At 49.1% G+C, this 14,433-nt stretch overlaps 2 protein-coding genes across 11 annotated transcripts in view; one reads left to right on the forward strand and one right to left on the reverse strand.

Annotated features, from left to right (window-relative positions):
* Positions 1,817-10,795, forward strand: TP53INP2 (tumor protein p53 inducible nuclear protein 2). 2 transcript variants are annotated; one of them, XM_003359949.4, is made up of 4 exons: positions 1,817-2,059; positions 5,953-6,129; positions 6,663-6,831; positions 7,432-10,795. In XM_003359949.4, exons 2-4 carry the CDS (start codon positions 6,006-6,008, stop codon positions 7,682-7,684), a joined length of 546 nt encoding a protein of 181 aa, XP_003359997.1. In that variant the 5' UTR covers positions 1,817-2,059; positions 5,953-6,005; the 3' UTR covers positions 7,685-10,795. The 2 variants fall into 2 exon arrangements, with proteins under 2 accessions (XP_003359997.1, XP_013840751.1); XM_013985297.2 differs by having other exon boundaries at positions 1,828-2,059; positions 6,543-6,831.
* NCOA6 (nuclear receptor coactivator 6) overlaps positions 11,912-14,433 on the reverse strand; it is a 107,621-nt gene continuing 105,099 nt past the window's right edge. For 7 of the 9 annotated variants that reach the window (XM_021078295.1, XM_021078294.1, XM_021078292.1 and 4 more), the window contains one exon: positions 11,952-12,476. In XM_021078295.1, coding sequence (XP_020933954.1) covers positions 12,433-12,476 — 44 coding nt within the window. In that variant the 3' untranslated portion in view covers positions 11,952-12,432. Of the gene's footprint in view, positions 12,477-14,433 lie in introns of all 9 variants that reach the window. The other 2 variants (XM_021078293.1, XM_013985296.2) reach the window with 1 other exon arrangement.

The raw sequence follows: 14,433 nt of genomic DNA on the forward strand, positions 1-14,433 counted from the left end.
AAGGCCATGAATGCTGTATTAAGAAGCATGGTACTTTGGGAGCCACAGAAGGTTTCAGAGCAGGCAGGTGGTGTGACAAGAGAGGCATGTTTAAGTCAGCAAGACGTCAAGAGAGGGTGTGAGGTCAGCAGGAAGCAGATATGAAGGGCAGAGGCTCAGGGTTGCACAGAATGAGGATACTGTGGGGATACGACTCCAAGGGCCAAAACACTGCTCTCTCCTCCTCTCACCCAGAAGCCTCTGGATATTATTTCCTGGTTCCTTCTCCCAGTTGCTAGGACTGAGGAGTCCCCCTAGTCTGAATTAGACTGGGACAGGATTTTAGAACCAGAGCAGCCACTCTGGCCTAGCTCACCCCACCCACCCCCACCCCACCCTACCCCCACCTCCTGATGGGCCGGATGAGCAGCTCTCAGACCCAACCCGACTAGCCCAGCTCCTCCAAGAGAGGAACCAGAAAACCCTGGAGACTCTGAGGATGTGTGTGCGTGGTTTTTCCCCAGGCATTTCTCAGGCTGCTGAGAATGCTGGGGACCTAGAGGATGGGATTGGCAGAATCCTGAGGGTGGAGCATTTGAAGGAACCTCTAAAAGGAAACTTGGATATGTTAAGTTTGATAGATAATGAAATTGAGGTCCAGAGAGGTAACATGACTTGCTTGAGGTCACACAGCAAGTTTGGGGAAAGTCAAGACTGTGCCTAGATCTCCCTGGGGAGGCTGAAGCATTCTGGGATTTAGACAGTCTGGTGCCTATAGAGAGTGGAGAGATTTGGGGCCTGGAACTATGGGTTCAAGTTCTGGCTCTGCCATTTGCTGTAGCTTTGTGACCTTGGGAAATCGCTTAGGCTCTCTGAGCCTGTTTCTTCAGCTGGAAAATGGGGAGGGGCATAACACCCATCTTTCAGGGTTGTTGTGAAGATCAAAAGACATATAAAGCACTATAGCACAGTGCCTCGCACTCAGTAAGTGTTCAATAAATATCAGCTACCGGTCTGGCAGCAGCAATAGTAGGTACTCAATATTTGCTCAATGCATTGCTGAATATAAATCTACATACTAAGCATGAGATTTGTTGAGTCTCAGTTTTCCCGCGTGTAAATCGAGGCTAATAATCAATCCCTGTCCCGTCACTTTTCTGTCCAGCCCCAGCAGCAAGGTGGGTTAAACAAGATGTGGAAACGTTCCAGTGCTGAGCACTCTCTAGCTCAGTGTTTATTCAGCCCAGAGCAATCCCTCTCCAAGTCCTACTCTGAAAAATATTCTGTCAGTCTAACCAACTCTCCTATACTCCCGGGTACACCCCTGGAACCGGGGAAGGGAGATGTGCCCCACCTCTCAAGCCTGTCCAGATGAGGAAAAATGGAGCGGCAGAGCAGATAATGCGTAGGGGTGAGAAGGTGAGGCAGAAAACGGAGGCCCGGGAGAAGGGCGGGGAGGAGGAGACTGGAAGGTCACGGATGTGGCGCGGAGTTGAGAAAAGGGTACAGACCGAGGGATTTGGATAGAGGATACAGGTGAACGGACAGGAGGGGCAAAGGCGCTGGGATATGCGGAGGGAGTACAGAAAGATGGGGATCCTGTAGAAGGAGTGGTAATTCTCCTCACTGAGAGGTCTGTGGGGTCGCCCAGGAGCAGGGGCTCCAAGCGCCCAGCAGTCGCGTCTCCGAACGCCCCACCCCCCAGCCTCCGGCTCGGAGTCTTGATCCCGGGAGGGAGCCACTAGCCAGCGAACCAAGGAGGAGGCGGGGAGGGGAGATCCGCAGCCTGGGATTGGCCGCCGCTTCGCCGGTCGCTGACGCGAGGCGGGCGGGCCCCTTTGTGACGTCACAATCAGCTGTTTGAACGCTCCAATTTGTGCTGTGAGCCCAGCAGCTGCTGCACAGACTCGAAGCCCAGCGGGCGAGCGCAGCAACCCGGAACGTCCGACCCGTACCCCCGCCGCCTCCCCGCCTAGCCCCCGCGATGCGGCGGGGCCTGTGATCAGCCGCGGACCCTAGGACACTCCGCCTCACAACTACCTCAGCGCCACCTCCGCCTGCCGCCCCGCCCCTGCCCCAGGTGAGTTCTGATCAGCTTTGGCCCCTGGGCTCCCGGGGCCCCAGAACACTCCCCGCTCCCCCAGCTCCCGGGTCTTTGTCTCTTTCCGCCGGCGGCCGCCGGGGCTGCACTCCCGCCTCTGGATTGGCTGCCGCCCGTCCGGTAGACTCTGACGTCTGCATATTTGCATATGACATTGAGACGTCACCAAGGCCGGGACCGCCCCCCCACCCCCTCCCGGCTCGGGTCGCCTGTCCTCCCGTGACCCGTCGGGCGCTGAGTCGGGACTGGGCCCACGGGTGAGGGACGCTGAAAGGCAGCGGGACCAAAAGGTCCTCCAGTTTTCTGGATTAATCCAAGAGCTGCGTTCAAGCCTCTGATCCTCTACTTTCTCCTTGCGACTTGAGAGAGGTTCAAACAGCGTTACTGGGTCTACATTGGGGGAGGGGGTTGTCAGGAGTTCAGGGGCGCCTGAAGCTTTGGCTCCAGCCGGATCGTTGAGGCAGCGCCAGATGGTGGTGGAATCCCCTCCCTCTGGCTCCAGGCTCTGCACCCCTGGACTAACATAATTACATCCTTCTAATCCCTGAAATGTGTGCAGCGCCTTAACTGAGGTCACGTCACTTCCCGAAAGGAGGGGTCTTAGACCCCATTTCACGGAAGGGAAAACTGAGGCCAGGAGCGGGCAAGTGGCTTACTCTAGGTCCTGCAGCCAATTAGAGTCATGCCTGCCTAGTGAGTGGCAGATGCATTAGCCCTGGGCACATACTTAGTATGAGCTTATTACAAGTAGTTACACATTCTCCTTCCACTGAGGACTGTACCTTGGGCTAAGCGCCATCCAAATTTGATAGGGCTCCTAGGAGATTGGGTCCCCTTTTGAAGCCCTGATCCTTACTTTATACCCTGGAGTTCCAGAGCCCAGTAAAATTACTCCCTCCCATCTGTTTTGACTGCAGAAAGGTGAGTCAGTGGCTGCATCAGGCTGTCTCCAGGGCCGATGTTGGGATGGGGTAGAGGTGAGAGTTCCCTTTGTTTGGCCCTTCTTTGCCTCCCAACATCAGAGTTGTCAGCTAGGAAGGACTGACCTGGCCTAGTGCTGATGATTACAAGGCTTGTGTTGCCCCTCCCTCTGTTCACAGAGAGGGACCAGGAGGAAAGGAGGCAGGAGGAAAGCCTCTGACTTCCTAAGTTGATGGGCCTATGGGCTGGACCAGGAGTCCCATCCCAACCTGGGCTTTGCTCAAGGATGGGCAGAGGTGGCTTGGGGCTCAAGTGCTATTCTAGACATGGCTGCTATAGTTATTAAAGGGAATGGTTCTCTGTGGAGCAGCGCTGGGAATGTGAGAACCAGGAATTTGGTAGGGCTGGGCAAGAAAAGTCCTGGGAGCCTCCCTCAGTGGTCATGAGAGGGGGCGGGCACTGGATGGCTGGTGCGGCTGTCACTTCTGGCCCTATCATTGACTTGCTGTGTGACCCCAGGCAGGGAGCTTCCCTCGCCACCCTAAGGCTCCCTTACCTCAATATGTAATTTGAGGAGGCCCAGAGCAGACTCTGGTACACAATGGGTGCTCTGGTAATACATGATGCATCTTGACGCCAGGAACCCCAGACCTTTTATAGCTGGACCAAGAGGCTCTGAGTACCTCAGTGACTCGATGAAGGTCTGACTCCTGTCTGACTTGCCCATCTCTCCTGCATCATATTTTTGGAGATTGCTTACTGAGGGGTTTCTGACTCTCTACACTCTGGACTGGATGCTCAGTGACCTGGGGCTAGGCCTGCTTTGCCACCATCTAGCCATGTGTCTTTGAGTGGACTTATGTCCTCTGATCCTCAGGTTGCAAAATGGGCTGGGTGAATATCATGGTCCCTGAAACACCTCTTAACTTCCTTTTCATTTTCTTAATGAAGCAGTAGGTCCTTGGAAAGAGGGTTTATCTCCCCAAGGCCACAGTATTCCCTTTCTTCAGGAGGGGCCAAGCTCTGGATATTTAGTAACTGAATCACTAACTCCCTGTGGCTACAGATGGGCTAGGATATGTGGCTTGTGCTGGGCAGGCACTAGTTGGGGGTGGCCCAACCTTTTTCAATCCCTGAAGATCTCCCACTGGCAAAGCCCTCATCCAGAGAGTACTTCCTTCTGGAGTCCACTGTGGGTCCACAAATGTGTAAATACTCTTAGGGTCTAGAGCTTAGGTGATTGTGTGGCAAGTGTGAAAACATACCCAGGGAATGTGAGAGGTAGCAACCACCATAAAAATAGTCCAGGTGGGTAAGCAGTAAGAGTAGAATGCTTCTACTTTTTAATAAAATTTTTTTTATTATAGTTGATTTACAATGTTCTGTCAGTTTCTGCTGTATGACAAAGTGACCCAGTCATACACACACACACACATTCTTTTTCCCATATTATCTTCTATCATGTGCCCCCAGGGAGTTCTATTGGAAGTGCGGAAACATCCTTAGAGGAAGGTGACAGGTGGCTGAGTAGCAAAACTGTTGGCCATCTTCTTGGACAGATGTGGAGAGTCAAGCTTTAGGGATATCCAGGGGGCCTGACCAGCAGTCCCTAGCCGAGGTCTACTCCAAGGTAGAGACCCTGGTGTTTCCACTCCTGGAGCAGCGGGTCTCTTTCCTCACCCAGGGAAGGACTGATTGAGGGCTTGAGTCCTGGTGCAGTCCTTGGTCCTCATCCTTAAGGGCCCCTGGGCCCCATAGCTCCCTACCTCCATCATCACTTCCCTCTGACCTGCTGTCTCCCCAGAGCTAGGCAACCTCATCTTCTTCCTCTTAGCCAGGGATGTTGCCCTTGAGCAGGGGCTTGGGAATAGGAGGTAAGGGGAAGACTGCCTGTGGAAATAAGATCTTCATCTGACAGACACAGTTGAGGCCTGTGCAAGGACATGGTGAGATGGTAGCTGTTCTCTGGGATTATTGCTAGCGAGTGCTTTCAAGCCGCACAGTAGTGGTTCTTAATCTCTGGGGTCAAGGACTGCTGTTTAGGAAATTGTAATGAAAACTAGGGTCCTTCTTTTTCAGAAAAATATGCATGGGCCATGACCCCAGGCCACTAAGTTAAAAATGCCTAATTCAGACAGATACCCAACAAAGACAATGGAATATAGTGATCTGAAATCTGACTGCATGGGTTAAAATCTTACCTCTGTGTCTTACTGGCTGTGAGATTTTGGGCAAATTATTTTACCTCTCTGAGCCTCAATTTCGTCACCTATAAAAGAAGGGTAATAACTATACCCGCTTCCTAGAGTTGTTGTGAGGATTACATGAGGTAATATAAGTGCTCAGTATAGTACTTGGCAGATGAATGTTAGCTGTATGACGGTGGTGATAAATAATCACAATGTTGGGCAACATCTGCTTGGAGAACTCCTATTTACCCTTCAAGGTCCAGGTTGGATGTCCAATCCTCTGGAGACCTTTCCTGAGAGAGTCTGGTCATGTATGTTACTTCTAGAGAATGCAATAATGTCAATAATAACTTGATGAGTTTATTGATGCTTCCTCTGTACCCAGGTACTGTTCTGAGCACTTTGTGTTTAGCTCATTTAATCCCTAGGAGAGCCTAGATGAGGTACTGTTATTAGTTCATTTAATTCGTATAAGGGCTAGGAGGAGGATACTATTATCATTATCCTTTCCATTTGACAGATTAGAAAACTGAAGCACAGATAAGTTAAATAACTTCTAAGGTCATACAGAAAATAGAAAAGCCTAAAGGCAGGCTGCCTTACCAGAAAGTGAATACACATACACACACATACAGGGCAAAGCTTTGCCACGCATCCCTGTTGTACTTTTATCACTGCTCTGGGGACTAGGAGTGGTGTCCCCAGCTAGGAGAGGGGGTAGACCAGTTTATGGTGGTTCTGACTCCTCTCTACACCTCCCAGGTCTCTGCACTGCCATAAGGCGCCCCCGCCTGAGGCTTCTTCACTCCTCTACCATGTTCCAGCGCTTTACCAGCCTCTTCTTCAGCACCCCGGCGCCCCCGGAGGACCCCAACTGCCCCCGAGCCTTTGTCTCTGAGGAAGATGAAGTGGATGGCTGGCTCATCATTGACCTGCCGGGTGAGGCCTGAGTTGGGGGCCAGACTGACTCCTGGACCTGTGAAGTCACCTTTAGGGCAAGTGGCATAGCAACCTGAGGAGAAGAGAGTCGCTAGGGAATTGGGGAGTTCCAAGCCTACTGGGCAAACTGGGGCTGAGGCTGTAACATTAGAGGTGGGTTAACAGGGCCTTATTCCATGCACCTTCTGGCATATCCTGGTGATCCAGTGTTGGAGCCCACATTTCACATGCCCTAGGGCAGGTTGAGACTGTGGGTACACCATGGGTGCAGCAGGCAGGGCTGCGGGTCTGACTAACGATGCCCTTTCTCTCCCTGTCCCACTGTGTCCGGTGTGTGTGTGTGTGTGTGTGTGTGTGCCCCTCCCCGCTGTGCCCCCTCCTCTGCCTGGCTCCCCTTCCTGCGCGCCCCGTAGACAGCTTCACCGCTTCCCCCAGCCCCGGGGCTGCCCCTGCCCCTGCAGGCCGCCCTCCGCCCGCGCCCTCCTTGATGGATGAGAGCTGGTTTGTTACCCCTCCGGCCTGTTTTACTGCAGAGGGGCCCGGACTCGGGCCTGCCCGTCTCCAGAGCAGCCCCCTGGAGGACCTCCTCATCGAGCACCCAAGCATGTCAGTTTATGTTACTGGCAGCACCATAGTGCTGGAGCCTGGACCTCCTTCCCCACACCCTGATGCTGCCCTGCCGGATGGAAACCTTAGTGATGGGTGAGCAGGCAGGGGGCGGAGCCTGGAGGTCTAGAGCAGTGTATCTTGGACACTAGAGACCTGGGTGCAGAACTGAACACAGGAGCCCACCTAGGCTGTGGAGGAGGGTCCTTTAGAGGTGTGTCTTTGTAGCAAAGGGCAGGAACCAAGGGCTGGGATGAAGCTAGGCCTGAAGGTAAAGGGGTGGGGTATTGAGATAGGGATAGACCTGGCTTTCTGGCTGGGCTGAGGCTTGAGAGAGCCATAACTTTGAGGCTTGGGACCAGTAGAGGCTGGAGGAGCAAGGCCAGAGAGCTGAGGAGGTAGGGGTGGGATTCTAGAGGCTTGTACAGAATGCCATGGCTGAATTGGAAGTTGGAGCCAAAACTTCCCTGGGGCCTGGTTTAACTATCTTAGAGGCTAGAACTGAGAAGACCTCTCCAGGTTGGCTTCTTGTGCCTGGTACCCACAAGAAGGGCATGGGCGCCCCCCTGTGAGCTGAGACCTAATCGTGCCAGGGCAAAGGTGCAGAAAAACAGGGCGGGAGGTGCCAGTGCTCCCCTCTGCCACTCCCCCCACCCCCATTTTGTCAGTCCTGACCACCTTGCTCTGTCTCCGCAGGGAGTTGGCGCCTGCTCACCGGGAGCCCCGGGCCCTGCACCACGCTGCTGCCCCTCTGCCGGCACGGGCTGCACTGCTGGAGAAGGCAGGCCAGGCACGGCGGCTGCAGCGGGCCCGGCAGCGGGCAGAGCGCCACGCGCTGAGTGCCAAGGTGGTGCAACGGCAGAACCGCGCCCGCGAGAGCCGTCCTCGCCGGCCCAAGCACCAGGGCAGCTTTGTCTACCAGCCGTGCCAGCGCCAATTCAACTACTGAGTGTCCGCTGGCTGTGCCACAAGCCCCTCGCTGACTCCTGACCCCTGTCCAGCCCCTCCGCCACAGCCAGTGTGCTGCTCAAGAGGCACCTGCAGCCCACCTGATACTACATCCTCCCTCCTTAGGTGTGTGAGGTGGGGTGATAGCCACTCTCTCCCTGCGACTCCATTTCCCTATCTCTGATCCTCTAGTCTGCCTCTGAACCTCCTTGCCCTTCACCCTCTAACCTTCTGGCCCCCAAGCTCAGCATCTAATCCTCCATCTCCCCCACCAATGACACCCCATATTTCCTCTTCTGGTCCTCAACCCAACCTCTGCCCTGGCCTTCTCCATCCCTGCCCTTCAGTCCTCTCTTTCTGAGAGTCTCTTCTTCCAGTCCCAGATTTGATTCATTCCCTACCTTCAACTCCCACGTTACCATACTCACCCTATCTCATGTTTGGCACTACATTCACTCCTGCTCCCTTATTACTCATTCCCAGTAATTCTCCCACTGAAAGTAAAGGGTTCTCTGCCTCTAGTCTCCCTCTTCCCTCCCCTCTGGGGGCTGGGCTCCTCGGAGTTGCTTAGGCATGGAAAGGTGAAGTATGTGGAAAAGGACTGTGAAATGTGAGTTGGAGGGAGAAGGTGAAGGGAATCAAAGAAAAGAGGCAACCTATTGAAAATACAGATAGGACCGACAGGTGAGAGGCTGTAGGAAACAGGGCACCATGGAGGCTGGTATTGTGTTTGCTCAGAAGGCCAAGCCGTGCTCTCAAGCTGGAGCCTGGAGTCTGCTCCCACATCCCTCTCCTATAATCTCACCTCCCAAATCTCTTCCTGAAACCAACCCCTCTGCAGGCCCCTGTATCTGAAGGGCTTAGTAGTACCTTGCTGCCCTGCTTGCAACATGTCAACCCAGGAGTAAAGGCTGGGCAAGACCCTACAATCCTGGACATCTGTTCACATGCCCAAGGTGCTAGAACTAGTTTAGGAGAGATATGGGCCAGAGTGATTCGAGGAAGGGGAAGGACAGACCCCAGAGTAAGCATGCAGAATTACAATGCTGGGGAGGACAAGCTGTGGGGTGAGGCCATCCCAAGACTGGCAGCTTAGCCTTCATCTTGCCTCTGGCCTTGTTTTCCATACCCTGCCAGAATGGCTAATAAACACTCTTGGGCAGGAGGCCAGGAGCCCTACTGCCTCATTCCCCTATAATCCCTATTCAGGTTCAGGGCCTTTAGGGGGCCTCTCTTCATTTTCTCTCCCAGGGTTCTCTTCCTTTCCAGGCTGCTGGGGAGAAATGGATACCCTATGGTTCCCCTTCCCTTCTCCTCCAATAAACACCTAGAAGAGGGAACCTAAGTACCCAAGTGAAACAAAGGAGATGGGCAGCCGGCTTTTCCCTTTCTCATGGTGGGACTGAATTTTGGGCTCAGACACCAGCAACAGCCTCTTGGGATGCCCCAAGTTGCTTCCCTTTTCCTCTGTCCTTTTTTAGGTGTGCTCTTTCTTCCTTGGAACTTTTTAAGATTTCCTGTTACATACCAACATGGGTCTTCCCCCTCACTCCAATTCTAGGTTTCTAGGCCTCATAGTCAAGCTGAGGCTTGGAGAAAACTCTGTAATTTCATGAGAGCAAAGGCAGCTGCCCTCCCTGACCCTATAACCCTAAGCCTCACGTGGGGTGTATGGGTCAGGGAGCAGGTAACCCCGTGGATGCTGGGATGGGGACAGAGGAAGCCCTACTGGGGGGTCTCCTATCCAAGGGAGTAAGCCAAATTTATATTAAGAGCAGATCAAAGTCCCCATGCCCATCCACCAGGGCCTAGTAGTTGACAGCCTTGCTCCTCTTCCTAGGTTCTTCTTCAGTTACAACCTAGTTTCTTTTATTCTTCCAGCTACTCCATGGTTGCTTCACAGCCAGCTTAGGGTCTTCAGCACTTCAAAGAGATGAAACTCCAACTCTTACCGCCTACTCCTTTGCTGTCAGCGGGAGCCTAGGCTTAGCTCTGGGAAGTGCTCATGATCCTTCTGTGGGGGAAGTGTGAGTTATAGAGCACTTGGCTCAAATTTCAAAAGGCTTCTCTCTACCTTACCCCATATTTATGGAGGCTCCTGTAGTTCTAGAACTCTCCAATATCATCATTTGGCTAGTTGCAAGGCTCATGTCTTTGTATTTTCCTATAGATTCTGTAGCACTTGAGTGTGGCAATATTTTAACTGTGTATATTTCTAAGAACAACACTACTTGGTCTCCTGCTAGTCTGACTCCTGAAGCATCAGAACTTGTCATACTATATTGACTGTGTATGTGCCTTTCACCTTGAGCATGCTTCAGGATTTTTTTTTTTTAAACCACAGAACTTGAATCCATGAAGGAACCAGAATTCACAAAGTCTATGCAATCTTAGATAGGAGAGGGTTAGAGAGTCTGTCTTTACTGACGTTTTCAGAGACGCTGGAAAAGTTTGTTCCAGATTGTGAGTGTTAATATCAGTACTACCAGCACTTTGCCAAAACTGAGTATGTCCAAGGGACCCCTGTTTCTAGAGTGAGTCTCAATTATATCAAAGGATAACTTCCAGTAATTCCCCAATATATCTGAGTGCTCTCTGCAAGCTGGGTGTCATTTCCAGCTTTTGCCAGTCTGGCCCCAGCAGGGTACTATGTGTGAATGAATGCTGCTGTTTTGGAGTATGCTTGCTCCCCAGCCCCCACCCAGAACCCTGATCAGTTTGCTCTGACCCATAATGTTAGGTGCAATGAGGACCCTATCAGAGCTCTTGGATGACTCTTAAAGATCTATGTGGCTTTTATGTGAGGGGACGGAAGGCAGACACACCATGGCCCCTTATATCTTCCCTCTTGTTCTGCCACCTAGTTCCAAATGGAACCAGCAAGTTGAGTGCATCCCTCTTGAGTGTTGTGTTGAGACAGGCTGAAAAGAGGAGACTCTAGTTAACTATGTTGTGACATGTTGACAGACTCAAAGACACAACCACCTCAGCCTGGTCATGTGGCACGCCTGTGTATGTGTGTAACAGGATTCTGATTGTTAGACTGTAATGTTTTCTTCTATGGGAAAAAAAAGTAATATAAAGAAAAATAAATAAAAATCTATTTAAAGCATATTATGCTGTCTTTCTGAGTAGGGCTACAGTAGAAGAAGCACTTTGCAATCTCAAACACAGTAATGGCATAGGGTGTTATTATTAGGCTGCCTTTGATTCTGGTTGTGTGTGTCATACAGGGAAGGAAGAGGGTAGATAAGCTTGCTGGTAACAGAGCCAGACAATGTGGGGTCTGACTCATAAATAACTACTTTTAGAAAATCCTTATAATGCAGCACACATTAAAAAAAGAAATAAGAGCCTGAGAATCACCAATTCATCCCTTTGGTCTCAAGCAGTGGGTTGCAGAGCTACGGCAGGGGAAGGGATGGAGGGCATGTCTAGTGTAGGAGACAGAGCAGAAGCCTGGGACAACAGCAAGATAAAGACACAACACCAAGCAATGAAGTTAAGTTCCTTGAATGTAGAGTAGGGTAGGGGCAGAAGCAGCTGGTTTGAAGACCACAGTTCTTACGGTAATAACAGAGCCAGGAAAGGGAAAAACCTAAACACGTTGATGAGAAGTAACCCCAAGCCTGATGCAGATGAGAAAAAGGGCAGCCAAAGAGTGGAATGTAGTAGATATCTCTGAAGTATATAACTAAAAATGCACACTTTTATTTGAGAGCTGTTCCATCTAACCATGGAAATGTACTGAAGGTAGAAACCTAAGCTGAACTAGATTCTTGATGCTGTTACAAAGAATCTTACTGGTCAGTCTGGGTTTATGTCTCGAACAGAGGAGGTATAAACACAATTGTTTTGGGGAAATCCATCGCATGGAAAAGCAGATGAATGAGGTAAAGTGCCAGCTGGGTTGCGATGGCTTCCTGTTTCTAGAAAATCTTGGGTGACATTTGATCCTCACTAAGTTGATTCTGTTATATGCAATCAAAAGGAATTTAACCAATTAATATCAAAGTACCTGCTACAGTACTGAAAAGAGCTCATTTCTTCAAAGCAAGAATGAATTGAGTTAACAAGCATATGCATTTTCCACACTTGTTAAGTGGGTATCTTAGGTGCAAAGAGGACAAGACAGGATTGTAATTCACAAAGAAGGCTGTTCCTATTCTGTATGGTCCAAGGAAAGAGCCTGCTTGCCCAATGATCCCTCAGCAATAACACGTTGATATTCTAGGACAAAGACATTTATTTAGCACATTCAATATTTCACATTGTATAAACCCTTAGATTCTCTTTATTCACTGGTCCATTTCTACAACAAATACATCCAAAACACTATATAATAAAATTATTTACAACATTTCCAAATGAGAAGATTCTTTTTGCCCCACTACTGCTATCCACACACAGTACTTCCACAGCACAATATATCATTAGAAGATCTAAAAATGCTCACCCTGTACTCTAGGCTGCTTAGGAAATGTGAAAACTAATAACATAATCGTATTAGCTCCTCTCAATACATGGCAACATTTTAGAAACCTTGAACTTCATCTTGCAACATCAAAAGGGTTCAACAATTCTGCTTTCTCCATTGCACTTTACGAAACAGGTTGCAGGGACTAGGAAAAGGACCACATTATTAAAATGACTAACTGTACAGAAATGGATTTTAAAAAGTCACAGCTCAAAATTGCTTTTTGTAAAATTCACACACATTTACAAATATCAAGTCGTCGTCCAGCTTGTTTACTTGGATTTTCTCCGCTTGGATTGCACCACACTGGTTATGTCTGTTGGGGAAAGGAAGGACATTTTCAGCTGAGGCAACTCTTTACAGCAGTGCCTTTTAGACAGTCCACAAGAACCAGGGCTGACCCAAGTGGAGCCCTACTAGACTCTAAATCAGAAGGGGCACTCAGTGAGGGGGGGCGGGTCTCAGGCTTCTTGGCCCCATATACTGGGGCCTGGCAATTGGGGAAATGTGATACAGGTAGCGGGAGGTGAAGCAAACATACATGGCTGGAAAAGTGCCAGGGTGAGGAGAGCTACTTTAGTTGGGAAATTAACCCCACAATCTCCATCACCTGTTCCTATCACCAAGAGAAATGATGGGTAGACCGACAATGCTTTTGTTGAGAAATCAATGAGTGATGCTACAAGCAAGTGAATAAACTGTGGCAGAGTGCAACAAAACAGTATTTAGATCCCTTTTGGCGCCAAGCCATTACTTTGCAGGAAGGAACTCTTTTTGCCATGGTATAGTCAAAGTCTCTAAATAACATGACCATGACCCCTAGTCAGCAAGTGTCTACTGCCTAGTCAGGAATTATCAAGGCTGTGGATACACCTGTGTACGTGACATAACGGAGAAGGAGTGTGTTTTGATTCCTTGAATTCCTCTTGTATTATTCAACCAACCCATACGGTATATAATCTTATCCTATATTTAAACCATTTTTCTCAAAAACTTTTTCAATACAAAAGTCTTCTACAGCAAAGTACAACGAGTAGCCCGAAGCTCTCCATGTAATCATTTCTTTAATATCTCACATTGATCTCAGAAATTCACTCTCTTCTTTGTGCTGCTCAATACTAGGTATTTTGAATTTAAAATGAAAACTAAAAAAATCAGAATATACATTCTTTTCAAGTACACATGGAACATTATCAAGGACTGACCACATATTAGGGCACAAAACTAACCTCGACAAATTTAAGAGTTCAGAAATTACTTCAAGTATCTTTTCTGTCTACAATGGCATGAAACTAGAAATCAACCATAGGAAAAGAAATGAGAAAAAATGGATTACATGGAGACTAAACAACATGCTACTAAAAAACCAATGGGTCAATGAGGAAATCAAAAGCAATTTCAAAAACACCTCGTGACAAATGATAATGAAAACACAACCATTCAAAATCTATGGGATGCCTCAAAAGCAGTGTTTAGAGGGTAGTTCACTGCAGTACAGGCCTTCCCCCAAAAAGAAGAAAAATCTCAAATCAACAATTTAACCCACCACCTAAAAGAATTAGAAAAGAATGACGAACAAAACCTAAAGTCAGCAGAAGGAAGGAAAATCATAAAGATCAGAGAAGAAATCAGTAAAACAGAGATTCAAAAACCAATAGAAAAAAAATCAAGAAAACTAAGAACTGGTTCTTTGAAAGGGTAAACAAAATTGACAAACCTCTGGCCAGATTCACCAAGAAGAGGAGAGAAAGAACTCAAATAAACAAAAGAAATGAAAAAGGAAAAACCTCAAGGGATACTGCATAAATAATAATTAAAAGTTCCCGTCGTGGCACAGTGGTTAACGAATCCGACTAGGAACCATGAGGTTGCGGGTTCGGTCCCTGCCCTTGCTCAGTGGGTTAACGATCTGGCGTTGCCGTGAGCTGTGGTGTAGGTTGCAGATGCGGCTCGGATCCCGCGTTGCTGTGGCTCTGGCGTAGGCTGGCAGCCACAGCTCCAATTAGACCCCTAGCCTGGGAACCTCCATATGCCACGGAAGCGGCCCAAGAAATAGCAAAAAGACAAAAAAAAAAAAAAAAAAAAAAAAAAAAGAAAAAAAAGAAAAAAACACAAAAACATAAGAGGATACTATGAACAATTATATGCCAACAAATTTGACAATCTAGAAGAAATGGACAACTTTCTAGAGACATACAGCCCACCAAAACTGAATCAAGAAGAAAGAGATCAACTGGACAGAATGACCACTAGAAATGAAATTGAAATGAAAC

The sequence above is a fragment of the Sus scrofa genome, chromosome 17 (assembly GCF_000003025.6).
Source record: "Sus scrofa isolate TJ Tabasco breed Duroc chromosome 17, Sscrofa11.1, whole genome shotgun sequence".
NCBI lineage: Eukaryota > Metazoa > Chordata > Mammalia > Artiodactyla > Suidae > Sus > Sus scrofa.

What these genes read in the sequence shown, in the direction of transcription:
- TP53INP2 (XM_013985297.2), top strand. Translation starts at nt 6,006, where the DNA reads ATGTTCCAGCGCTTTACCAGCCTCTTCTTCAGCACCCCGGCGCCCCCG. An exon ending in GCTCATCATTGACCTGCCGG is followed by an intron (nt 6,130 to 6,542) that starts GTGAGGCCTGAG and finishes CGCGCCCCGTAG; the next exon opens with ACAGCTTCACCGCTTCCCCC. An exon ending in GATGGAAACCTTAGTGATGG is followed by an intron (nt 6,832 to 7,431) that starts GTGAGCAGGCAG and finishes CTGTCTCCGCAG; the next exon opens with GGAGTTGGCGCCTGCTCACC.